Source organism: Perissodus microlepis, chromosome 3 (assembly GCF_051167445.1).
Source record: "Perissodus microlepis isolate ML-2025 ecotype Zambia chromosome 3, ASM5116744v1, whole genome shotgun sequence".
In the NCBI taxonomy this organism is placed as follows: Eukaryota; Metazoa; Chordata; class Actinopteri; order Cichliformes; family Cichlidae; genus Perissodus; species Perissodus microlepis.
Genome location: NC_140463.1, coordinates 33,493,752 through 33,521,738, shown reverse-complemented (window position 1 = coordinate 33,521,738; position 27,987 = coordinate 33,493,752). Strand labels below are relative to the sequence as shown.

General features: G+C 42.1%; 1 protein-coding gene across 1 annotated transcript; it reads right to left on the bottom strand.

Moving 5' to 3' along the window:
• Positions 1-499: 499 nt before the first annotated feature.
• On the bottom strand, positions 500-27,987 carry LOC146391246 (uncharacterized). Its single transcript, XM_084924113.1, has 3 exons — positions 27,711-27,987; positions 8,617-8,669; positions 500-2,352 (listed from the first exon to the last, which is right to left on the bottom strand). Exons 2-3 carry the CDS (start codon positions 8,646-8,648, stop codon positions 1,635-1,637), a joined length of 750 nt encoding a protein of 249 aa, XP_084780239.1. The 5' UTR covers positions 8,649-8,669; positions 27,711-27,987; the 3' UTR covers positions 500-1,634.

Sequence of the window (27,987 nt, the reverse complement as noted above, 5' to 3'; positions counted from 1 at the left end):
GCTTACTTTGACATGCAGGAATCTACTGTAGTGGAATATTTATCCTTTATTAAACTGGCAGCACGCTGAGTGCAAGCGGGGCTTTAATTCAGGCACATTAAAGTAGCAGTTATTTGTTTGTATTCTTTAAAATTCAATGTCTGCAACAGGAAGTTGTGAAACTTTAAATACTGTGATTATCCATTTTACATTGTTGTTAACGTAGCGATTACAAGAAGTTCGAGTACTGAACTCGTTTAGTTTATAATTCTATAAACGTTCAATCAACACGCAGATCTCTCCAGGTCCAAAAACTCAGTGAGAGAAAGATAAAATCTTATGACTGTGTCCTCTTTCAGCTAGCTGTCAAGTGTAGCGTTAAATCCACAAGATACACAAATTAGACACAATTTTTCAAGTACTTTTATTTTAATTTACAATACAAACAAATAGAAATCATTTGGCAGCCAAACCATGACTGAAATGGGGGCAAATAGGGAAAATAAAATTAAAACACAACTGATCAGAACAGCTTATTTATTATTTGTGATTAATCAACATTACTTGAGTGTGGTTCCAAAACCAAAGTACTGATAAAGATAGCTATAAGACCTTCGAGAGCTGGATTTGGCTTACATTTGTATGAGATTCAGTGAATAGAGACAGAAGCGTGTACTTGGTTATGGAGCTATGGTGAACACTGAGCAGCCACGGGGGAGGCTGGCGTTAAAAAAAGCACTCTGTGCTGCCGCCCAGCCTCAGTTAGGTCATCACCGAGCTGAGCTAACGTCACAGGCTGGACGAGAAGCGCAAAGCCTTAAAGTGGAATAAAAATTAAAAGTAAAAAGCTAAGAGGGTGAAGCTATGACCCCTCTGAGGTTCACTCAGCAGCAGTTTGACCTTAGCTGATCTTATATTCACATTGACTAGAATAAATGGTCTCGTTTATGAAATGTTTTCACACAGTCATAACGTGCATAATAGCGACGATCAGCGAGTGAATAAGCCTCAATTAAAAGACAGCTCCTCATCCTTCATTTACGGAATATTCAGTAGATCAATTTTAGAAAGCAGTAAGATTTTATAAATAACAGCAGAACAAAATATAAGGAACAAAACCATGGGTGAGAAACTAAAGTGATGATCTCTCCTTATCCACGTGCTCGGTTCCTGTACAGGCTATGGCAGGGACTGTGTTTGCAGAAGAAACACTAAGATCCAAATATGATAAAAGCAACATGTGGTGTTTCGCTAACTGCGTGTGTGTGTCGCTAACTGTGTGTGTGTGGACGAGGCAAAGCAGGGAGCGAGCACATCCAGGCTTATTGGGACTGTGCGGAGTGTTGGGTGCACTGCAGGTCAAACTCAGCGTGCACTCTGACGTCTCTTTGGTTGTGGCTTCATGCAAAACTTGCAGCTTTGGAAATGTAGCCTCCTTCACAAGGCACACATTATCTTCTGTTAGTTTAACCACAGCTTAAAAAAAATATCCAAGGGTTCAAAAATATATCTTTGTTGTAAACAGAGTTTCCATTCATTCCCGTGTTCCTAGATATGAGCGTTATTCTCCAGAAGCGTGGCAACGTCTCATCGTGGTTTTGATGCTCTTTTGAGTCCTCAGAGTTTTTTATGTGGTGGGTGAGCGCATTCGCCCTTCACTCATAGTCCTCTCCTGCCGTGGCGGCCTCCAGAGCAGCGAGAGCCTCTGCCACCATCGAGTCCGTGACGCTCTGCACCTCCTGGTCCTCGTCCTCGCTCTTTGACACCGAGATCCCGCTCTCCATCGTGGAGATGTCGGGAGTCTTTGTCAGCGTGAGCTCGTCCCTCGTGCCCCCTGAGGACAAGCTGGTGTTGCTGGTTTGGATGTCCACTGACAAGACGCTGCCCTCGTCCCCCGTGTCACACAGGTACTCCGGGGTCCCTCCCACACCCTCGTCTATCTCGTCTGCTGAAAGCTCTGTGCTGCTGAGCCGGTGCTCGGAGCTGGTCCACCCGTTACTCGTCGCTTGGCTCCTCTGGATCTCGTAATTCTCTACGCTGGGGTACACGGGCACCTGGCTCAGACCTTTTTCCTGCGTCATCCATTGCTGCCCCACCCCTTGCGGCTGGATGATGTAGAGCCCTCCCTCTGTCGGTGGTATATTCCCCTGACGGTGCAGTCTTTGGTTGACATGGTTGTTGTCAACTTCTAGTTTTAGTGTGCTCTCATTGGACTTGCTGTAAGCCATGTTATGAAAGCCATGCTTCTGCTTGGCCTCACCATATAGGTCCCTGTTTGGGGCCCCGCCCGGGCGGCGATGGGGCTGGTAGAGCGAGCTGCCTGTGGAGTCGCTCTTCCTCACGTCCACTGGAGCTGAGGGGTCGTAGACGTAGCTGTGAGAGAGCAAGACCAGAAAAGTCACTGCTAGAGTTACAATGATCATAGACTGCTCAAAAAAATATAACTACAACTTGATCATGAGGGTAAAGAACATGCTCAGGTAAAGTTCAGGGGTATCGGTCTTTATTGTTAGGAAGGAGAAACCACTGAAACCACTTCACCTGTAAATCACTTTGCAGAGGAAACAAGACAAGCCCCAAAAGCGAATGGCACATCGGTATGTATGACTGCAGGAAGGTTCGCTTTGTCTTAATGCTATGGAGGCTATACAGTCAGGCACGGAGAGCTGGACATGACCGCAGAAGGGCATCAAACCCATCAGCAGGACCAGTGTCTGCTCCTTTGTGTAAACAGGAGCAGGAGGAGCACTGACAGAGCCTTTCTGACCAAACAGACTCCACGAGGGAGGCGTGAAGTCCCCTTTAATAGGATGTATGCTCAGATTAGCACGAAACAGCTCAACTGGCTTCCCCCAACCCAGTCCTGCTGGGTTATGCTGCAGGCGGCATCACGTTCGCCACGGTATCTCCAGACTCTTTCACTTCTGTGCTCGGTGTGAACCTGCTGTCGTCTGTGGAGAGCACAGCAACCAAAGCCAATCAGTCAGTCGGAAGAAAGTTGGCTTAACAGGAGTGGTGAGGGAAGCAACATGGCTTGTTTTGGACATGTCAGGGAATTAATAACACAAAGCTAATAAATATGCTAATAATAATTTCACATTTAATTTAATTATTAAGGTTAGGAGCACAGGTGAAAGGATGGAAGTACTGCCTAGTCAATCAACCATTTTGAAGCCTGACAGATGAAGGCTGATGGTAAACTTGAACCAGTGTAAACAGTACAGTATCTCGCTCTGACACGAAGTGCTGTAGAAGTATTAAATATAACTTTGTACTTAGGAACAGTACTTGCGTGTAACTTTAGTGAGCTACACTTTGCCGCTGGGTTTTAAATTGCTAATGTGACAAAGTAAGTGTTTTAAAGAGGCCACTGTGGGCTACAGACACATGTGAGAGACATCTTTTGTAAACCTTCAACGACTAGATGTAGTGAAAACACACCCCACAGTATTTAAAATGCAAGCTCACATTCAGTGTCATTTTAACTTCTTATTTAAGCACAGATGACTTCTGACTGCTACAAACGGAAGATGAATTTCGAACTTCTAGAAGAGCGACAGACGAAGAGGGCTTTCCGTCAGTCTGACGGGGCTCCTCGGGTCAGATGCGCCGACGACCACATACTGTACACTGACAATGACAAGGGTACTTTATTGTGCGGCCGCTGCACATTTTCAAATGCAATGTGATGTCCGGGGCGTGCATGCTCTCGATGTTTACAGAGGCTGCCTAGAGCCTCAGCGGCAGTAAGTTCTGCACTGCTCATGTAAATGTCAGATATATTATGCAGAGCGTTGTAGGAAGGAAATGTGCACAGGCCTGACTGCACTCTTCTTTTGGGTTTAAAATGTTTAGTACTCCCTTTTACTTCCAGATGTCGGTTTATGAGAGGTGAACAGTGGAAGACACACAGATGTTTAGTCTTTCTGTTTGACTGTAAGCTTAAAGCTAACCTTAGCATAAAAGAAGTGTTGATTCTGTATAAATTAGCTTCCATTCAAATAACACATCAGGCTGAAAAGTAAAATAAAGAAATTGTTTTAGGGGAAATAATGTTTGCTTTCTAAAGGTTAGCTCAGCCGGAGGACGCTACTTTAAGGTCTGTCTGTTCAGTACGAAGGTGAAGTCACAAGGCAATTAGCCTAGCTTAGCTTAAAAAGCAAAGCCTAAGTTAAACAGTCAATTAGGCCAACTTCAGAGAGCACAGTAAACAAATTCCTCACAAATCAAAGCTGTCGCTTTAAATTAAGTATAAAGTAAATTAAATTTAACTATAATCAAATGGGTTTTTTTTTATAATGCTAGATTTTACAAGATGCTAACTGTTAGCTAACTTCTTATATGCAAGGAAATGTATTATTATAAATTTTATTCCAAGTACATACAAATAAAGTCAAGTGTTTTAGAAAAAGGTGCTCAATTGGCTCTTTGGGATGAGTGATACTGAGTTAAACAGTGGCATTGTGACAAATCAATTTAACGAGCGTCTGTTTTCAATCAGAATAAGAAAATGCCATGAAAAGTAACACCGACGCATTACATCGCCCTCATGTGTCGCTGCCTCATTTGATGTTTCTGCTGAACCTCTGCTCTCACCTGCTTTGTTATCCCTGCTTGGAAATGACTTTCACTGTGTACATCGCAGCGATACGCGCGGCCAGAGATTCGTTGATGTCGTCCCAATTCCTCAAAAGATGCTAGAGGTCGGCAAAGGTCTGAGACTAATTAAAGCTTATTTATGGCACAGTAAGTATCCCCTCGCGGACATAACGACAACCTGATACCTCCACTTTGAAGGATGTTCTTACAAGGACACGAGACGAAGTAGTACAAGCAGTACAAGTACAAGACTGCTTGCTCTCACACGCTCACGCACACGCCTCGACAGGTATTACAAGTGTTGGCGAGGGTGGGGGGTTTGCGGTGGGGATGGCGTAACAGTCTGTCAGACATCGCCTGCTGCGAGCAGCTTGTGTTTTTCACGCCCATATTTTCTTCATTTCATGTGTTTTTTCCTCCACCCTGCCAGCCTCCATCTTTCACCTCTCCAGGAGCTCCTGTTCCAAAACAACCTCCTCCTCCTCGTGTCTCCTTCAGCGTCACTGTTGTGTAGCTGCAGCTCACTAATCTTCTACAGCTTCACACTTGACTTCTCCTTCATTTCAGCATCTTCCCTCAAGCTTTTCTCACCTCCCGCCTGCTTCGTCTTAAGTTGTCATGTTCACTTGTCTCTGTTTTTTTTTTTAATCTAACCCTCCTTTGGCTTCACTTTTCACTGTTCAGTATTCAACATGAGCTCGAGAAGTCCTTAGAATTAAGAAGATAACTTTCAAACGTGCAGATCGATTAAATTGCAGCATTCTGTCTTCCCTCCCAGTACGCAGACACACAAACACAAAGCCACCTGCCTACGCGGTTACAGTCACACACACGTGCGCTCACCCACTGACTTAAGCACCTCTCTCTCACCCTGCATCCTTTCCTTCTGTCTCCCCTCTCAGTGGAAAGCTGAGAAAATGAATGTTTTCCATTTCTTTTGCTCCTGGGCAGCACCGCTGCCAAGGTGAAATCTGAGGTGTACTTTCAGAAAAGCGAGAGATGCACAGGGCGTTTTACTACAGAAAAAAATATAATTCATAAAGCTGGACAAAAAGACTTGCGGGGGGGACAACAGGACGCCTATCACCTGAGAGCAAAACTAAATAAATGACACATTGCTCCAACTTTCTGGTTTTGGTCTTTTGTTGGAGAGGACGGACCAAAAAAAAAATAAGAGGCAACATATTCTTTGCATACATGTTGCTCAAGTTGATTCTTCAGGGCGCTCGCTTTAGAGCCGATGGCAATCATTCACAGGCAGTTCAGTGATTAGACACGTGCACAAGCACAATACTACTTTCCCTCATGTACTACAGAAATTAAAGCTGATTGCATCTGTTCTGAAATACAATGGTGCAGAGGTGCCTATAGATTTTATGCCAGTGAAACCATTAGAGCTGTGATGAACATCCTAATCTTTTCAATGTGAGGCACTTTGTCCACTTAAGTGGATGAGAACTTCCACCTTGCACTGTGAAGTTCAAAGGAAATACTCCAGCGAAGGGTTCGCAAAGCGTGCACGCCCAAGATACCCCGATCAAAGATTTCTCCATTCATGCCGACTCCATCTACCACAATAAGTCAGACTTGTTTGTGATTGTTCCTCTTAGATTTGATGCATCACCCCTACTGCTGATCCAGTAATCTAAAGGCCCAGCCATGCCAGCCCCCCTCCCCAATCCAGTTAATCCCAGAAATGTGACACTCCAGACAATTACAGAAGAATGCGTGCTTGTCACAAGCATTCACATATGTATCTTTTGACATGGGAAAGAAAAAAAAAAAAACAGCTGTGTAGCGGGATTATGACTCTGGTATGTGAATAGCTGTGTGCACATTCATTAATCTGCAATCAAGGCCTTGTTTCTCTGCCCTATTCTGTCTCCTCGATTGCCACACAAAGCACGGTGATGTCGAGCCCTGACAACGATGTCGTGTAGGCTTTAATGACTAGGCAGCCCTGCAAAAAATAAATTAAAAAATACAGTAACATGGAGGTGAAGGCTATCGGCATATCGACTCACAGTTTGTACTAAGTATCCACATGGGGCTCGCAAAGCAGACGCATTATAAATAGGCCTCTCACTATCGGCATGAAACAGACAAGAAATCATTAAGTGGCCAAGAAGACATTAGAAGTGGCACTGACGAGTGACACTGGGAAATCAACAGTGAGAGGTTGTTATTGAGGAGCTGTTTAGAGGTATATGGAGACCCATTAGAGTGAGTAAAAAATTAATACTGTATTTTTTGGACCATAAGGCGCATTAAGCGAAACAAAACAGTCAGATAAGTAAAACTTTACTCAACTCATTCTTCTTGCTTCCTCCACTTCCCTACCATTGATTCATTAATGTTGAATTCTCTCGCAGCTGCTCTATTCCCATGTTGTTGCAGTATATTAATGGCTATCCTCGTATTGGGGATGGATTATCTCAGTTGTTCTCCTGACTGAAGTTTGGTCCGTTTACAGCATCCTGCCAAGCGATTCCATTTGTCCCTAACCATCAGGAAACCTCACATTAACTTTTGTCGAGTGGAAAGAAGTTAGCGTTCATCCTCCAGCTTTACTGTGTTTATGTTATGCTAACATAGCTGTGCCGCTAGCGATCACGTAGCACATCATTATATACCAGGTAGTCCAACTTCAGTAACCCTACAAACGCCACTGCTGTTTAGTTTTCTGTCTTCATTTATGTTGGAAGTGGTAGCAGAGCTGTACGTTTTAATTTTTTCAGAAATCTCTCAGTCAGAACATGCTATATCATGTTTAGGTGGAAGCTAGCGAGCTAACTTCCTGCTAACTTCTAACTCCGTTAAATTGAATAAATTCTGTTTTTGTGGATGCCTGGATGTTAAATTTAATTGTTACACCTGGTAAAGCAGCAACACTGATCATTTTATTACAGATGAAATAATTTAGACAGTTTTAACTCTCAGTGATGCTGCAGTGTTCATTTGACTTTGGGACCTGAAGCGGACGGAGTTTTGGACCCAGATTACTCCGTGAGGCTCCTGACTACAGTAGCCGTAATGCTCCGACAATTGATCAAGCAGTGCAGCTTCGTAGCTTACCAAGCTTACTAAAACAGTTTTTGACAGATTTTTGATCGCCGTGTATCAAGTAAAATCGGTTCAAGGTCAGTAAACACAACCAGAATTCATACAAAAGGCACACCGGATTATTAGGCACACTGTCGATTTTTGAGAAAATTAAAGGATTTTAAGTGTGCCTTATAGTGTGGAAAATACGGTATATCATATATGTGGGGGTTGTTTTCTTAGCTGTTCTGCAAGAAAAGATCAGGTAATCCCCGTTCAGCTAGCGGTTGCACCAAGACAAGAGTGAGGAAAAAAAGTGGGAGACAATTATCTGAGTGAGCATTTTATATAGTTATAAATACAGCTAAAAATCACAGCACAGGCATGATTAACTTGTAAACAGTGATTTTTTTAAGTGATACTGCAGTTGTGAAACCTGACTTTATAACCCCCGATGAAAACCTTGAACATTGATTAACGCTTTTAATAAACAGAAACAATCAGCTTTAAGATAAAATGCACCCACTGGAAAACCCTGTGCCAACACCAAACTCTGTCTAAAATAACATTTTGGCCTATTCCAAAATCAAAACCCCTCTTTTTACTTTAGTCAAATCATCTTTTTGGGAAGAAAAACTAATTCCTACTTGTATGAAAGTCTTTTTGTTTTGTAGCTGCATGACACTACTTATAAACCCTTAGCAAACTCAAAGTGACCCAACAGGTAAATATGGAGGTGGTGTGACATCTTTATATAGTTTTCTTGTAATTCTTTACACACAGCCCTTCCTGGTAGAGCAACCCTCCTTCTTTCTCCTCCCTCCTCCCTCCTCCTTTTCTCCGTAACAAGAGTTCCTGAGGGAGTTCTTGATTACTGTGGGGTTTTACTGAGCATCAGTGTTGTGACAATATACAAAAAGGACGATGATTGCGTAAGATGGAGAAGTGGCGCACAAAGAAAAGAACAGAAACACAACAAGAGGAAACACTTCTCACCTTTTAATCATCCGGCAGCATTGGCACCCCATTTGGCTAGCTGTGTCGTGGAGCTGCAGAGAGACATGAACAAAGTTATCAAAGTTTAATCACACAAACAGCCTTCAACTAAACTGAGCACGCAAACTCTCAGGTGTCAAAACGTGCACATATCGTTTTCACCGCAAGGAAAGGTTGCAGTTTACTGTACTGGACACACACACACACACACACACACACACACACACACTGCTGTGGATCGGACCGTTTACCACCTCTGACATACCGATGGGTTTAGGAACCAGAGCTTTTTCAGGGCTCTCCTGAAGATTTCACCCCATCACTCAAGTTTTTTTGCTCTGCCCTTGCTTTTGGATGCTATTAGAACATCGGCATGAAAACTCTGTCTGCCTGAAGTGCCGATAGAGATGTTATTGCCATTCATCACTGTTGTGTGAGTGTGTTGTACCTATGTGCAGGATGAGAGTGACCTTTTCTCTCCTGGTGGTATGTTTCTTCAGGCTTTGGCATTTCATTGCCTGGGTAAATAATTAATCACCGAGTCTTGAACGGGCTTGTCTGAACGTGAAGGAGAGAGGCAGAGATCGAGGGAGGTAGAGGACACCCTGTCTCTTTGGCGAGGAAAAGGAAAGGCTGCATGGCCACCTGAGAAAACAACTTCTCTTCCTAACCATACCTCTCTGACCTTGCTGCGCTTTATTTTTGGTTCTAGCTGACTCCTTCGATCAGAATAAGCTCCACGAGTGTAATGTGGTGACAGAAATTATAGGGTGACACTGGCGCAGAGACACATTGTCAACAAGGAATTAATTATAGGGGATAATGTCTTTGTCATTGCTGAAGAGAAAATTGTACACCATATCATGATGTTAGGGAGTAGCATAAAAACACTGCTGGACTTCATTTAAACGATCTGTCTGGTGTTATAAATAGCAGGCGACAGGCTGGAGACCTGTCCGGGGTCTACCCCGCCTCCCTATGATAGCTGGGATAGACTCTAGCGCCATCCCGGGACCCTGAATTGGATAAGTGGAAGAGAATGGATGGATGGATGTTCCTGTTCAGCTTGGAAACCTCTGAGTAATTTTTGTAAACACAGAAAAAAAAGATAAATAATTTAACATGTACAGTAGATGCAGTTCATATAATTGGACTTAGATGGAGGTAAACTTAAATGAGTTGGTGGGATTCAGCTAAATAAGTTGGAAGTAGGCCTCATTGAAGCAACCACTTGATCCACTTTTACTGCTGTAATGGCAGCAATTCAAGGTTCCTCAGCATTACTATGTGATAACATAGTATAACATAACATGATTACTCATCAACTCCACGGATATCATTATTCATTATGTATTCAACGCCAAAACATTCTGCTATTCTTAGAGGAAACGTCCCTGAACGGGAAACCATAAAAAGATGTGGCATGAGGTCACCTGGCTAGGAGTTAGGCCCAAACTGGCAATTGTTTCTAAACTCAAAGTCTATCGTTCAAGGTGCTCTGCTACCAGCCGCGGTCTCCTTTAAGGCTCTTCAAGAGACCCTAAGGCATAACTGTATTGAAATGTTTTCGCATTTTTTCGACGACTGAGTGAAAGTAGTTATGGAGACCAAAGGTTATTTGCAAACAACGGTTTGCAAATAACTGCAATCTTAATAATGAACGCAGAGACACCGCCAACACTTTGCAATCAGTCTGAGTCGGTCTGTGCCGATGAGCACAACTCATCTGCAACGCGCCTCTTTACAACAGGAGACTCGACTTAGCCAGTTGCCAACTGGTTGTATTCTGGTTGTGGTTTCAGATGCTGACGTCATTATGCTGTTCATTATAGAATCACAGATACCTTTGTGTAACTTTTACTTTCTCTATAAAGATTTTGCATCTTTGCTCAGGTAAATCTAAAGAGCGCATGGGTGTTTGGGCTTTTAGTGATGGAGAAAAATGGGTGGTGCTGGATTTATAACCCAAGACAAAACCAGAGCATCGCTGTGAAATTAAATGCAGCACAGTAGTTTTACTTTTACCTCAGTTATCTTGTTTTTATACATTAAAAGAAAGCTGAAAATAAAATCTGACTAATCACTCAGCACTAGTAGACGACCAACCTACAACAAGCATCGCACTGGGATCAATTTGTTGTTGTGCTGCGGTCATTTTATGATTTGTTCACCATTAGAAACCAGCGCAACTTATGGAACACATGAACGTGCCACCGCTCGGGCAATCTGTACCCATTACTCCTGAGTATTTTTAAGCTGCAGTAAGACCAGGCTTGTATGATGTAAAAGGTCTCAGGTGCTGTGGGACTCGATACATCTTTGTTCATAGTCCTGAAGGAAATGAGCCAAGACCTCAGGTGGACTCTGTTTGGGGTATTGCTTTGAAAAAATGCTTGTGGGACCGGCAAATTTGCTTCTCGTGTTGGATCGATTGAAGAAAAGCAAACAAGGGTGTGTTGATTTATATAATGGTACAAGCCGCCAGACAAGCAAGGCTATCACTCCATCACGGCTGGGTCACTCCTTTTTTTCATTCCCCCACCCCGTTTTTTTAAGCATGCAAGCCGGCATTATTTGTGGAAAAGCAACAAAGCATGACTTAGCTCTCCCAAGACGTCTAATTATCCTCCTACAGGTCTGCTGCTGTGTGCAAAGACATATAAAGAATCCAGAGCCAGAGGTGTACGCACTGAGCACGCAGGAAAAAAAACAACAAAAACCTCAGCATGCACACAGAATCAATCTCGGTAGCACGCTCTCGTCTCAGAGTGGCCTCTGTCCTCTTCTCTCACGATTTGAGGTGGGCTTGACTTTAACATGGCTGAAGCCATCTCCTCAGCAGCAATTCATCTACATTTTCATGGGGACCTCTGACACATTCGCAGCTACTTATGAGAAAGCCAAGGGGGTGCAAAACGCTGAGTGCAATTCATAGCGGCAGAGAGGCCCAGCGGTTCGACAGGCTGCGCTTTAAATAGAGGAGCCTGTTTCACACACTGTTGCTCTGGCGAGCACCCGCCCTGCCGAAGTGTCCCTTATCTTCTGGAAGGGGAGTGAGAGAAGAGGTAATTTCCCAGCGGGTTTCAGGAACTATCGCATTAACGGAGAGCCGAAGTCACTAGAAGCCGACTTTTACAATTACAAGTCACATTCAGGCAGGTCAATAATCATCTGACAAGCTCCTGCTCTCAACCCTCCGATCGCTCAGGCTGCTGGATGTGCAGCCTTCTCCCTCCTCCTCCTCCTGTTTTCTTGTTGTGCCGTGGCATTTCTTTCCTTGTGCATTATGTATATTCCACATCTCAGAGACTTGTGTCTGCTGATTTCTGCTCTGTATGCCCTCGAGGATGTTTTAATGTGCTGCAGTCTTGCAGGCTGCTGGGACTCTTTGGGGAGCATCCTCAAACTCGGGGCCTCCTCTGCCAAATACTGTATCTGTGCAATAAGTGGTCCTAAACCCTTTTGCATAATTGCATCTGTCTGAATTGTTAGAAATTCATTATGTCTATGAATAACTTTAGCACATTCTTGGCACCTCGTTTTCACTCCAGATTAAAAACAACAAAAAAACACAACAATGTGGGAGCACATAGATTATAAAGTGTTGTGACAGTGGACTAATTAAGGTAATTACTAACTTCAATTTGACTCACTCCTCTGTGTTTTTCTGTATTAAAAATAATAAAAGCCACATGTGGTAAAATGAAGATTTCAAACATATTTCAGTCAAAAGATCTTTTTTTTTTAACTGAACAAACAACGAGTGTTACCGTCCCATGGCTTTGCGCCGTTTCGCATTCTTGTTTGACATTACAGAGTCTCTGATTACTGTTTTACTTCATGGTTATTCTAATGATGAAGGTGTGGTTTAAACATTCACCTAGTACGTAAAAAAGAAAAAGAAAATGCCAGATCACATGTCTCGGGTTGTGTCAGGAGGGACCTGCTGTGGTGACCCCACAGTGACTAAAATGTAAAGTGTTTTATATTTTATATACATGTGGTATATATTTTTCCATTAGCTGTAAACAAGTTTGCAGTGATTTTGTTGTTCTATGTGGCGATAAACCAGAACACTTACTTCTGTACAATATAACACATTTACACACAGGCTAAGCTTTAAGTTTTTATATTTACTCTTTGCTTTTTCTCAGACAGTCAAACAGCACTGAGCCTGTGTTAACTTTACATGTTGATGTTGGTAACCAGCTTCGAGTTTTTGCCTTTTGCTGTTTAATAACAGGGGTTAATTATGGCGTCTTGTTTACATCGTGTTATTTTGTATATTCTGGCCCAACCCTGTACAAACAGAAGGATAATTCAAGCAGATAATCCCATTTGAGAAACTGAAACATGTATTTTTTCTCCTTCTTTACCTTTATCAGTCAGGATGTTTATGGTTTTGTTCCCTGACTGTCCAAAAGAGAAGCGTCACATATTATCTACTATATCTGACATTTCCCTACAACAGTCTTTATACACAGAGGGCTAATGTTTTATCGCTAGACAAAATCTGCTTACGCCAAATATTTGAATATGAACAAGGCAAAGTCTCCAAACAGAGCATTAAATGCTAATACTGCTGATACTTGCTGCATGCTAAGTTTTTTGTACAATTGCATAACTTAATTCTGCTTTTTTGATCTGCTGCTCAAAAGATAATAATTTCCATTACGTGCAATATTAAATTCACCACAAAGACAAGACAGCACAAGATCTCAAAAATATTTAGCCCTGCAGTCAATCTCATGACTTTCCCTCTCATGTGTCAAATCATGGGAATTGGAAAAGGTTAGGAAAACCTGAGAGCGTGATGCATACCACACTATTTTTATGAGTATTATTTTATGAACTTGTGGCCATGGTGAGTCCAAACATTTTTTTATACTCCTATAGTTTGGTAACCTAGAATCAAATATCCCACAATTACTCTGGTTTTGAGATGAGTTTTTATGAGAAGCCACACAAAACAAAAACATCCGAATCATTTAAAAAAAAAAAAAACCTCAAATTAAGGTTTACAGTAGGTTATGTAAACTACTGAGGAAAGATGTTGAAATAAAGATTCAAACAAACAGTAGAAATTCTGACTATTTCTGTTTATTCTCTCCAGAGGAAACATACACCTGAGGGCCAGGTGCCTGTATATTTTGCTGTTTTGGTTTACATCCAGGGAGGACACACCGTCAGGCGGAATGACTAATGGCTGGCTGCCTGGGTCGGAAAAAGCTGTTTTGCATCAGAATGGAGTTGGGTTGCAAATTTGCAAGGCAAAAACTGGTTCTAGGTTGTGTCAGCGCTGACAATGTGATTGTAGTGTTACCTGCCTCGGGCTACTCCTTCTGCTGCTGGTCAGCACAAACGGCTCGCAGTCAGAGGGGAACTAGTCCTGCCGGCCAGAGATGACACAAATGCTCCTTAAAGCGGCAAAGGGCCGATGAGTAACTCAACGGTTACGTCACAGCTCCGATAACTAAGAGACATCAGCATTAAAGCCCAAGACAACTCCCAAAACCCCGGCTTACAGAAAACGACTAGACAAACACGATTAACAGGGCAGGCTCTTGTATGTTCAGGCTCCTCGGTGTCTAGTTGCCATGCTGTGTTTGCAGAGTAAATAGGCACTGATACGCAGGGAAAAGGGAACAAGTGCAGTGCACATCCGTGAGTTCCCATCACTATTATGTGTTACAAGATCAACCTTTGGTAAAGCAAATCGATTGTTTTTAACGTGGTGCACGTGACGGGCAGTCAGAAAGTCGTTTCGACTATTTTTGTTTTTTATGCAAAGAGTTTGTGTATGTGAAAGTTGTCACTCGAAAAAGGATCGCCCGTCTCTTCTTCTCAACGTTTAAGAAACTTTACGGCATCACTGAGGCCACGCTTTGGCTTCAAGGTCAGCCGAGGGCACTGGATTCATCTGGGAGGTGTGGGAACGACCAGCAACAAACACCAAGTCACTAAAGACCGGAACAGAGGTCAGACTGATGACCCAGCAACTCAAAGATATGCCCTCTTACTACACAAGCAACCACTACCACAGTCACCTGTTCACACGCCGTGCAACATGTCTTTAAAAATGTTGAGCTAGAAATGAAAAGTAGTGTTTCATGTTAGATAATGATTCCCTCCCATAAACAACACAAAGGACTGATTTTACGATATATTTCAGGAGGAGCTATAATCATGATCTCAGTCTTTTTGGCGTTTAAAAAAGGTCAGTGCTAAAGAGCCAATCACTAACCTGAGTTAAACAGTGGAAAACGCAGCAGGTTATTTAGCCGCTAGAGAGCTCAACAGTTGCTGTTTTAGACTATTTAATGTTAGAATAAGCTGGCAAATGGCTGTGTGTGATGATGTATATAAATATATCTGTGTGGTTATTTTCAGAAGAGATTCCTGAAGTGTCAATCTACTAGATTTATTTTCCAACTGTAGTTTCTAGAAAATTCTTCAAATATTTTATTTTTGTCTTCAAATGAAATAAAACTGTGGTTAGCACTGTGACACCTTCATAGCAAGAAGGTTCCTGGTTTGAATACCAGCATTGGCTGGGGCCTTCCTGTGTGGAATTTGCATGTTCTTCATGCCTTTGTGCCTCTGGGCTTAGTCTTGTAGTCCAAAGACATGCATGTTAGGTTAACTAAAATGTTAAAATGTGACTGGTGGTCAGCTGGCTCCAAAACCAAGTCAATCCCCACAGACTCGCAGGTTAAAATGCAGCAGAAAACGTGTTTATGGCCTAGTAGAAAAGTTAGTTTTCCTCTGTATAGCTTGTTACACCCTTTCTTAATATTCATACAACTCATTTGTTTAAATTTAAATATTAAGGCTCATAACTGATTAAGGGCGTGGATGCTTTGGCTCAAAAATGTGTGCAGCCACTGGTTGTTGTAGCTTTGAGTCATACAAGTATCTGAGATGGACCTCGAAATCTTGCTTTTTTTGTTGTTTTGCACCAATTTTCATTAATTTATTTGAAGAATAATCTGACTTGGTGTGCACTAAGAGTCCTTATACTTTTTTTGACAGTGAATGTTAGGTAATACTACTAAGCACGTGTCTTTGACTGGTGGCTTCAAATGAACCCCCGATACTCAAAATGCAAGAGCCGAAGTTTCCAAGCAAGAGTTCAAAAAGTAATAGGGTGGCTCTGTTCGTCTTTTCTATACATGTCCAAAACACACAAGCAGCATGAGAAGTACAAGTGATGGAGCTGAGGTACAAGCCCATCTGTAATGAGCCTTTAAACCCTCCACCAGGCTTTACAGTTAGTAACAGACTCATTTCAGAACATCCAAATGACCAATCACGTTCCCCTGGAGACTTTCCAAACTCATAATGAGACTGACGATTCAATCTGTGCATCAAATGACTATCATTCATTCAGATATTTGCCATTGTTGGCTGGCAATAATAGTCCTTTATCTGCTCTCTGTGCCACTCAATAGATTATATATTGCTCCTGTTTTTTATGATAGGGAAGATCGTCGGACAATTACTGAAGGGGAGAGATATTTCAGCTCAGGCAGCTTGGCTGGGCTCCCATTTTTCTCGCTTTCTGGGTTTTCTTCAGGGGAAATTGAAACATTTCATCTTGGAGAAACAGGTGCAATAAAGGTGAGATTGCTGTAGAGTGTCCTCTAAATGTGGAATGGATTGAAATCCAGGGGATACCTGAAGAACTGGCAGGCAGAGCCATTTGTGAAGCGTTGCTGGAGGTGGAAAAATCTAATCTGGAAAGATGAGGCTTGAAATAATTCTTCCTACAGAAAGAGTCGGGTTAAAGGTGATTTGACCTGTTCAGAGTTTTGTTTGGAAACGGAAGGTATCGTCTGTGGGTGGAGGAGTTATTTTTATAATAATACGAGATGAGTGGTTGATACAACAACTGAAAAGGTGACTTGTACTCTCTGTATATAGGGCAGCAATACAGCAGGTACCTTGATTCAGGGAAAAACAGCTAATACAATTTTAAACCAGTCAAGTCAGGAGTTAGAGATGAACTCTAAATGTCTGTTTTCATGTCAGCATTTATAAAAGAAGTAAATAATCACAACTCAAAAGTTTCAAGGGGCAGAAACACTAATATTACAAAGTTTACAAGCAGACGAGAAATAACACGAATGTTGATTTAATTTGATCTGATAACTCATTGCTCACGAGTTGCACAGGCCTAGAGACCGGCTGGCGACCGTTAGGCAGCCATTGACACTGCTTTCTGTCCAGTTGGTGAGCAGTTGCTGGTAGTCCTTAGCTGAAACTGGTTCAGAGTGCTGCACTGAAAAACTCCTTGTGATCGCTTTGACAGCAGATTGCCTGCAGTTTGCATGGAAGATACCAACTTGTCTGCAAACCTTCACCAACTGCTCATCGAGCAGTAGTGAAACCTGTGAGTGCAACACAAGCCAAAAACAGAGACAGTTTGCCTTCACGAAAAAACATTCGAAACATGTTTGTTTCAAGTGCGTTCAACATTTCCAGTTTGCATAACACATTTTAGTGACCAGAGTTTGCCAGCTGGTAGCCGATCCACCGCCAGTCGATCGCTAAGCCTACGTGATGGAGGCATAATAAGTATAACCAAATTCACAACATATCTTATAATGTTTTAATGAATACTGTAGAATTGGTATGTTGCTAAGATATACAGGAAGCTTATCGCAACTCAGTTACATTTCATTCCAGAATCACCAGAACCTTTTTCTTTAACAAATGGGGAACATTTTTTAGAAACAGCTACCAGATCAAATCATTGTTTCCACGTCTTAGTTTTTATTTGAATTGCACTATGCCATACGAGAGGCTCAATAAAATTTTATTTGAATGCCATTTCCACGTTTAAAATCATCAGATGTGTTTAATACTATAAGACACAAACTTTAAAAGACAGACAAAGGTGTCACTGTTGCTGAAACCCTACCTCAAAACACAAAAACCTCTTTGAGATAACCTTCCCCGAGTGTCATATATCTGATACCATCAGTTTATAACGTAGGGCTGAAATCCATCCACAAATCGTTTCTGTTTCAATGAGAGTTTAGTTGCTGCTCCAAATATTACACATACCAACACTATAGCCCTAAATACTGGTAGACAAGGGTTGGATACCAGAACAGGGAGCTGGAATAACAATAGGGGTTTGCTAATAGGCAAAGTAAACACCCTGTTTGCTTCTCTGCTGACAGTCTTTGAACAAAAATTCACAAAGGTACTGCCTGAGGTGCAGATATGAATATTTCTAAGGAAGGTTTCTAATGAACGCTCCAACAAAGAGGCCGAGTCTTTTACAGACAACATGCTTCTGTTGCTGTGTGAGTCCAGTCATCTGATAGATCTCTGAAAAGTTTGCCTTATGTAACCTGTGTGTCACATTATAAAGTCATAATATAATATAATAATAATAATAATAATCTTGACACTTGCTCCGGGCTAGTTGAGTGTTTCTGTGCATTTAGGCTCAGTGAGAAGGGCGATCGTGTTCATGCTGGTGACACTGGTAAGGTGTGGTGATGGGAAAAGTGGGCCAACTGGTCTGACATTTATCTCTCTGACTGTTATTTCAGTTTGTTTATTTTCTCTGTCTGCAGTGGATGTTGTCATTGTGCGCATTTCCATCACTACGATCCACGTCATGTATGTTAAAATGTAGACGAGGGCCGCGTGTTTTTCTCCTTTACTTTCACATGTGTAATAAAATGAAACGATTATTTCACAAGACAACTGTGATGCTTTAATTCAGGGATGTCATACATGGCAGCTTTTCCTATTGATTAGACCTCCTTCAGGGCCAATTATACTACAAAGTAATTAAGTATAGATGAACAATAAAATGACAGAAAAAGTTCCAGTTTCTTCCCTAGAGAAATGTTCTTTTACACTGGTTCTTTCTACATTTTTCACCAAACTTTTACCAAATCTGTTTTTAGGTTCTCTGATAGTTCTCTTGGTTGAGCAGGTGACCCACGTGCTGAAAAGCTGCAGGGCAGCTGCATGTCATTCTCCTGTGCCCTGTCCTTGGTTTCCTGCCTAATAAAGGCTGGAAAAGCAATTTTATTGGATTTGACTAATGAGTTTTTATTTCTTGGATCACGAGGACCTTAAACATGGCTTGTACAGTTACAGCTCACACCCTGTTCACTGAGGCAGGCGTTTTAAAATAAAATGCTGATATGAAACAAGACAGCCGCCCAGGTGTGAGTTGGCCTAAGGGGCCGGGGCATGGGACAGATATTCTTAGGTTTTACTTTCAAATATCAACAAAGACATTTGAAAAGAAATCTTTTCACTTCTAAACAAATACAGGGCAACATTTGTTAGGTTTTCATCAGACAAATCGCAACAGCTCGTTTCACATCAGCCAATTAAACCTGAGTATACGCGTCTTGGTTCAGAGGTTGTTCAGCAGAGGAAGTAAACATTTTTCTCATATTTACACCAGAAGTCTATGTGTAAGATCCTCATTTATCATGGAAAAGTTAACCGACAGGTCACCTGGAACTCATGGGTGCTCTTTTTTTGCTTCACTACAGAAGTGTTAAAGTTTCTCAGTCAGCTTATCGCTGGCAGATCGTGAGTAAGCAGTTAGACTGAGGTCACTGAATGCAGCAAATACAATTTCTGTTCAAAGTAGAAAAAGCCAGAGCTGAGAATTTCTGCTTGTTTTATATCTCCTTGAAAGCACAGTTGATTTCTATCAAGATTTCTTGATTAACCTATACAGGATGCTGCATTCAAGAGCGTCTGTGGCCTTCGGCCTTGAGCTGATGTCATCAGATGGTGCCCAACTTTCACTGGGTGTTTTGACCCTTTCTTGTGACACCCTCCAGTTGGCGACTCAGCAGTGGTGGCCAAATCACTGCCAACCACCCCCAGGCTTCCAGCACTCCTCCTTCCATTTATACCAAGCCAACAAGGGCTCTTTCTGCTGCTTCCCCAATCATGCACATAGTTGTATTTTGCTTATTCCATGAAACTCCGAGTGCAGTGAGCACCGCACTGTGGATGCGGACTGGGAAACTTGTACGGAAACAGCCACGGTTGCCACCTTTTGTCTGTACCAACCTGGAGGTCGTCTTGATATTTTAGGCTCTGCCTTTCATACGCTTCACAACCTTCACAACCACAAGCTGCTTAGACAGCTCTGTCCAGACGACTACGTCAGGCTTGTCTGGATGATCATGTTCCATCTTACCAAGTTAATGATGAGCCAATAAAATTACAGCTCTCTCTGTTGATAGAAGTCAATGTAGCATCTTTCTCTCTCACCTATATGACAGTAATCATTCAAATAAGATGTTCTTTGTTTAATTACACTTTGGATCTCGTGTTTACGTGAAAACAACAATGATATATATCGGTCACTGTTCCCTCAACTTACAGACATGCCCTGTAATAAACAGAAGCAGTTTGGTGATTTGGATGTTTGAGTGTTTTAAACTCTGGAAATATAAACTACGTCAGCTTGTATGCAGGAGTGCGGCTCTATTCATTCAGTGAGTGAGTGAGAGTGCCGCAGAGCAGCTGAAACCCACCAAAAATGATACTGCCTGTGGACACTGAATGAATATCAGGGTATTCATATATTTGTGTATAGCTCTAAAGGAAATGTGTGACAGTGTGGCTGTTTTAATCAGTACACACGGGCACAGATAGAGAAGCTCTCTGGACATGCTGATTCAGTGTGGACAGTGTGTCAAAACCAAAACACCAGCAGCCATTTGCTGCAACCGCTCTTCCCGAACACAAAAAGCAAGAGATCTCAGAGGGATCGAGACAGGAGGAGTGCGGTGCTGTCATAAGACTGGACTGCTCATGACAACTGTGACTGCAGTGTCACCCTCGCTTTGGCAGTTTGAGCAGGTGTGGGGCAGTGAGATAAAAACGGCCCTTTTATCACCTGAACTTTCAAGCTTCAGTCTGTGACATGAGATCATTTCCTTGCTGTAAAGCAGAATAATTCGTTAACTCAAATAGATGAATTTAAAATGTATGCACAATATGGGTGCACCTGCTCGTTAACATAATCATCTTATCAGCAAATCACATGGCAGCAACTCAGTGCATTTAGACAGGTAGACATGGTTGAGACGACCTCATGAAATTCAACCTGAGCATCAGAAAGATGAAGAAAGGTTTGAGCTGATCTGAAGGCAACAATAACAAATAACCACTCGTTACATATTAAGACATGCAGAAGAGCATCTCTGAAGGAGGGGCAGCAGAAGACCACACCTGGTGCCACTCCTGTCAGCTAAGAATAGGAAACTTAGACTACAATTCTCTGATGTTCAAAGCATGAATCAAACCTGCCCTGTATCAGCAGTTCAGGCTGCTGCTGGTGTAATGATGTGGGGGATAGTTCGTTGGCACACTTTGGACCCCTTAACGCCAACTGAGCATCACGGCTTTTATGACCACAGTGTACCCATCTTCTGATGGCTGCTTCCAGCAGGATAACGCTTCATGTCACAAAACTCAGATCATCTGAAACTGGTTTCTTCAACATGACGATGAGATCACGGTGCTCAAAAGGCTGTGACGGCTTAGAAATGATCTTTAAATAAAAAAAACAGTATCTATGATAAATAATGAACTAGTCATAATGGCACTAAAGCCGAAATAAGAACCACCTTGTAGATTTGGAGCCTTAACCATCCTGTCAGATACCTGTATCACACACATTAGAGTTAAACTAAACTAAACTAAACTAAACCGGATCAACAACCGATTCCATTTTGCTGAGCTGCGAAGCTGCTGGCTTTTATCACACACATATGCGTGCACGCCTTAAAACAAACATACTCCCAAAGCAATACTGAAAACAAAGCAATTATTGACTGGATTTTCTCGTAATCACCAGCGACTGTTGTCACCCTCTGCATTTCCCCGCTGAAAGGAAACTGTAGCCTTCGATAAGGTGGTCAATTTAGGCCTCTTATCTGCCCGGAGGCTTTTAAAATCAAGCTGAAATGTCAATACGCTATTTTAAAGTCGGCTTTAAAATAGCGTCCCATGGCTTTATCCTGCTTTTCATAACTTGCTATACAACGAAGATGAGATAACCTTGCACACCTGATAATGCTTCCCACAGAACTTTTGAGCATTTCATCAGTATTTTCTGCAGCTCGCACAAAGACGGGAAGAACTCTTCAATGTGTGGCACGAGACAGACAGAGTCTCTCCTTCAAAGTCACACTCTGGATTTTGTGTGTTTGACAAGTGAGCTCGGCTAGCTGACGCTGAGGTGGCTGATTTGAATGAGCCAGGTGTGATTAGGTGAGTATCCATGGTGAGTTGTCAGGGCAACCCATTTACGTGAAGTCATTCCTCATTAGCGGACAATCTCGGGCATTCTTTTCACGTTAAACTTCACGTACGGCCTGCTGTGTAAGCAAGTGCGTGCACGATCACACAACGTGTTAGCGGTGTGTCATTGCAAAATATGAAAATATCTCCTCTAATTTTAGCTGCGAGTGCATGCGTGTGTGTTTGCGTATGTGTAATATGATGTGCTGTGTACAAACATCCTTTTTGTGATGGCCTTGGGCGGCAGTCTGATGAAAACAAGTCCTGTCTCCTCTCTAATACCCAGCAGCCCACACTGATCAATAGCTCTCCCTTCACCTCGCTCTCTCATACTGCGCACAGACCTGCTGCTGTTTTTCCTCCCGTGGATCCTCCTGACCCAGGAGCCCTCCACAGCGCTTTAGCAAGTAAACAAGCCCACGAAGAGCCTGAGAAGAGCTCAGTTTTAAATAACGCACAGCCAGCCAGGCAGAACTGAATTTAAAGAAGTTCAGCTAATAAAAAAGTGGACCAAGCCCTGCAGCTAATATGAAGTGTTTTCATTTTCCCCACGGTGATGTCTTCAGATGTTATTCTTTTATCTTTAAACCACTACAAAACTCAAAGAGATTCAATTTACCATAAAGTCAAGTTTTCACACTTTTTATTTGCTTGGTTAAATCACAATAATCATTTGCCTGCTACCAAGACCGCTGCAGATTCATTTTTTTAATCTGTTTTCATTAACCGTTTCCCTGTCTCCTGATCTCTTTCTATGAATTTACAACAGAAATAAACCTCTCAACTTCAAGAGGGTTTTTACACCTATAGGCCATTTGCTTGAGTCCAAATCAGTTGATGAGTTTCAAGTGAACTAAAAGGCGTCACTGCAAACCACGTGAGAACATTCTGTCTGCTTACTGGCCAGATGTGTACGAGGTCAGAGCAGGAAGAGCTTATACTGGAAAAAGGTGCTGTGTTCTGGACTATTGAACAATATGGAAGATGTACTGCAGACATTCTCTGCTACATCCCAGAATGCAAAGCATACCTGGCTGCAGGAAGGTGTTAAGCTCAAACATGTGTACACCTAGTAGTTGGTTTCCATCACATTCACCCATAAAGTAACCCTTCTGGGGTTCGTTTGGACCCAGACTGCAAAAACTTCCTCTCAGCTGTCACTCTCTACACCCGAGTGCGACTACAGTGTTCACATCTGCATAAACCAACTGCACCATGGTGCACAACAGGAACACTTGAAATGCTCTTTTTCCTTTTGACTGATTTTTAAGTTGTTTTGTGTAGAAAAGTGAGAATTTCCTGGTGCCCAAGGTGACCCACTGTGGGTCAAACAAAACAAGTTAATGATTAAAAAGCAGGGACTGGCACATGTGGGATTTGTGGAGCTCCTGCTGCTGCTCCGTTCTGGTCCTGTGCCGGTGTTTTTGCCCTCTCCGTTCCTCGCAATCCTTCCATTCGTGTTATCATCATTTGCTTTTCGCGTGCACGATATCTCATATACTTGTGAGCTCGTGCAGGCACCCCTTTTAACCACTGATACGGACTTGGACATATTTAAAGTGACCAAACTGTTGATTAATTATTCAGTATAATGAATCGTGGTCTTTGCAGCAGCCCGAAGTATCATCTTGAAATTAATTAATCAAAGAAAAACAGATGATTTTTCTAATAAATTTAAATGAATGTAAAATGCACACTGGTTCATGTTTTCTTGATGATTGTTGCCCTTGAACAGAAGTCAAACATTTGAATAAAAATAACCCTCTTCTATAAAGAAAATAAAGGCCAGATGCACATCCAGTGACAGGGCGTTCAAAGGAAAGTCAGATTTACACAATAAATGTTAATGATAAACCAAAAACAAACAGACCACAAAGTACACAAACACTGCACTGCCTGCTATGGAACAAAGTTTTGCTGTATAGCTACTCTGACAATAAAGTCTTATCTCCTGAAGGCCAGATTTACATCAATGGTTTATTCATCAGAGGGTCACTATCATTAAAGTAAAGGCTTCAGATCATCAGCTAGCAGGTAATAATAGATCAGCACACTTTTATTCTGACTGTATGGTGGCAGAACATGACAAACTGCTCTTACATAGTCCTGATACTCCCAAAATGTTCTTTCACTCAACCTCAATCTCTCCATCAGGCTGTAGATTAATAAATGCTATCTACCTGCTATCTTGCTGGCAAATACAGAAGCTAGCATCATGTGAACTTTAAGTGCTGCCAATGATCCTGATGACCCTTTTGGTGGATTCTCTAAGGGCGTTTTCACACCTACAGTTAATTTACTGTGGTCTGAATCGGAAAAGAAAAAACTCCAAGTGAGCAAAAACACATCACTACAAACCTCGTGATTTCGGACAGTTAGTTAGCTCATTGGTCGGAAGCACAACAAAAGTAAAAACAGGAAGAAAGCAGTGTGGCCTGGTGGATAACACGGATAATTTACATTGATTTTATGGCCAGTTGCAAGCCCATACTGACCGTGCATGTACATTTATGTAGTCAGAAGGACTTTTTTATTACCTCAGAAGTTAGCACGCTAGCTTCTATGCAAAGACGATATACCAAGTTCTCACTGAGAGATTTCTAAAATCTGCTAATACTTTAGACATGAATAAAGACAGAAAACTGAACAGCAGCAACTTTGGAGGGATATTGAGGTTGGGCTAGGTGCCATTTAATTGTGTGGTACTTGGTGGCTAGCTACAGAGCTAGTCAGGATAATATAAACACATTAGCATAGGGGTAGGGAACGTTAGTCCTCGAGAGCCGGTGTCCTGCAGGTTTTAGATCTCACCCTGGGTCACCACACCTGACTCAAATGATTAGGTCAAGAGATGTTGAGGAGCTAATTTAGCCATTTAAATCAGCTGTGTTGGATCAAGGACACATCTAAAAGCTGCAGGACACCGGCTCTCGAGGCCTGGAGTTCCCTACCCCTGCATTTAGCAGAATGAAGATGGAGGATGAACATTACATTTGTTCCCCTCAGTAAAAGTCAATTTGAAGGTCCCTGACAGCCAGCCACAAATTAAATCACATGGCAGGAAAAAGACTCCAAAAACTGAGCCAACTTCAATCAAAAGAACGGTCGAGATGATCCATCCACAACATGAGGTTAGTCATCAATATGCTACTGCGTGGTCTGGATGACTCACTATGAAAAATTCCAGATCCCAAGCTTCGTATATCCACTCAAAACCTTAGTTAGGCTCAGAGTGATGCTTTTCTGAAGGGTTCAAATATTCGGTGCCTGTCACATCGCGAGCCGGGCTGTAGATACATGGTGGGGTTTTAAAACATGACCTTAAAGATGAAAGAAGATGAAAAACAGAAAGGCCGAGAAAAACCACAGATTATTTTTAGAGACTTGTTTATATTAAATAAAACACGATAAAAGCCTCAATTAACGCAGTAGGAGCCTGGACACAGAAGCACTCTTGACACCTCATCAATCTTAACAAGTAGGTGGTACCCTGCCACGTCCCAGAATGCAAAGGTGTTTAAATTATACTTGTACACCTCAGTCCACAGCTTAGTGCAACTCCCGTGTTCACACCTGCGCATATAAACCACACAGAGGGGGAAGAAAGAACCTGAATTCGATTTAAACGGACTGAACTTCAAAGGTGTGAAAACACCCAAAGAAAGTGAAAATTTTCACTGAACCTACACAGACTAAATTCCACTATTGCCACCGTTAAAACATGCTTAGGTCAATCAGAACATGACTAACACCATTCTAAGAAACCTAAATCAATGTTTTTTTTTTAAATGTACTGATTTCACAATCGGTGGATCGTCTATGACTCAGCAGCCCTACATTCACTGCCTCGTACAGTACGTCAGCCTTTATACGCTGAAGGCTTTTCATGTTGGTTTAAGCCTTTTCCCCTTCTTATTCTGGTCATTTTAGTGCTACACCTCTTTGTTCTGTTATCTTATTGGCCTTTTAGTGATTTCTCTGCTCGTACACTTCAACACATCCAAGTAAAAGAGACACATTACCTGTGCCAGCTATTTTCTACACTGTAATGTAAACAGCAGCACTGAGTTGTTCTCATGTTTGTGTCCTGATCCTGCAGCACAAAGCAAACTAGACCTGGGGCAAATGGTATTTGCATGCACTTTAAATGTCTGGGTTTGTGTAATAAGCTGCCAGTGGGTGGAGTCAGCCACTAAAGGTAAGCAAATGGGCTAATACAAACCACTGTTGAGTGTAAATCACCAGCCAAGGCGTGGTGACTCGATCCTGCCTCACTCCACCAGTCTCCACGCTAATTTTTAGGGACATAATTTTACTCAACAAAGAAAATACTTTGAAAAGTTAAAGGAGCTTTTAGGGGTGGAGCTCACACACCTGAACATTTTGCACCTTGCTGTAATCGATGGCTTTCTTTATCAACAAATCTGTGGAATAATTTGGACAAAACTGCAAGTTGAAGGAATCTTGAAAGTGACTTAAGAGTCAGTCTTTAAAAAAAAAAAAAGAAAAAAGAAATCACCACCAGGGGGCGACTTGTCTGGTTCTGAGAAACATTTTTGGTTGTCTAGGGGGAAGAAAAATCCCTTGCTTTCCTTTATTTGTGACTTTCGTGATGGGTTTATGGTCTCAGTTGTGAGGTTTAGGTCATATTGAATCATTTATGGTCACTTGTAAAGTCAGAAAATGCTCATCGGAAAGCTACTTGTCAGTCACACGCCATTAACCAATGAGCGTGCAGTGCTCCTGAGTTTCACATTCAGACCCATCGTCGCCAAGATGGCACAACTGGAGGCTTTCCAAGGTGACTTCCATAACCACTGGGTGATGTCACAGCGGGCCCCATCCATCTTTTATACTCTCTATAATAATCTAAACGCCATCACTGACATATAACAGCTGTACACGAGGGCACGGAACCAGAAACAAAGTCTCCATTGACCCTGGGTTCACTGAGCCAGCGTGTTAGATGTGCAAACACAGCCCAAGGCCATGTACATGAGTGAGTGTGTACATGAGTGAGTGTGTGTGTGTGTGTGTGGGAGACCACTCCTCTTGCAACCTCCTCCTGCTCCTCTACCTGTCTACTCCAACTCAACAAAGCTCAATAACAACAGTTTTCAACACTCATTCAGTTCACCTGAACATGACCAAAGAGCTCAGGGTGTTATGGAAATTTTTAGCCTGGCTTACATCCACGAAGCATGTTTTAAATTTGAATTACAAACACTGTAGTTAAACTTCTTACACCCACATGCCAGGAAAAGACAGACAAGAATAATAACTATTTTTATTATTATAATTATTATAAAGGTTTTTCATAAATGGTGAGGGCTACATTGGGAAAATATCTTATAAAAAAAATTATATGACATACATATATTTACTTTAGTTGTTTTAGCGCAGTAGGTTAAAGAGTCCTGCGTGCAGCAGGTGCACTCACACCTCCACTGTCACTGTAAAAAACGCCTCAAATTGTAGCTATGCTAATCAAAATACTCTAAAACCATGTGTGTGTGTTTTAAACTTTAAAGTTTGTTTTGCTGTGGCACAGCACGACTGTAACACACTTACGTTTTATTTTATTTTATCTGTGCCTGTGTTCTGTCTGCTGTGGACACTTGCGCCATATGGCTGACATCACAGCACCGGTCCACCTGTTGACGGTGAACAACCGTCAAACAGCACTTTAATAACATCTCAGCAACACTTTTCAAATTCAGCTTTTTCAAACTCACTGTAAGCAGCAAACGAAAAGTAGCAATAAAACAAACACTGTTTCAACCTACCTGTCTTGGTGAGCGAAGGTGTGGCACTTTGCCCCAGGTAATCAAAAATGCACGGATGTCATTTATCTAGCTTCTCTTCCGGTCCTTTTTTTTTTTTTAAAGTCACTGAGTTAAAGTTAAAAACTCAGGTAAGAAAATTAAGAGTCCGGACGACATGGTGAGCCACAGCTGCTTTCCTTAGTTTGGTTTGTTGTGTTGAGTCGCTGAAGAGTTTCCCCCTCGGTGACTCCTCAGTCCCATGTCTCCGGTGCGGGCAGGAGCGCGCTGATGGGGAGTT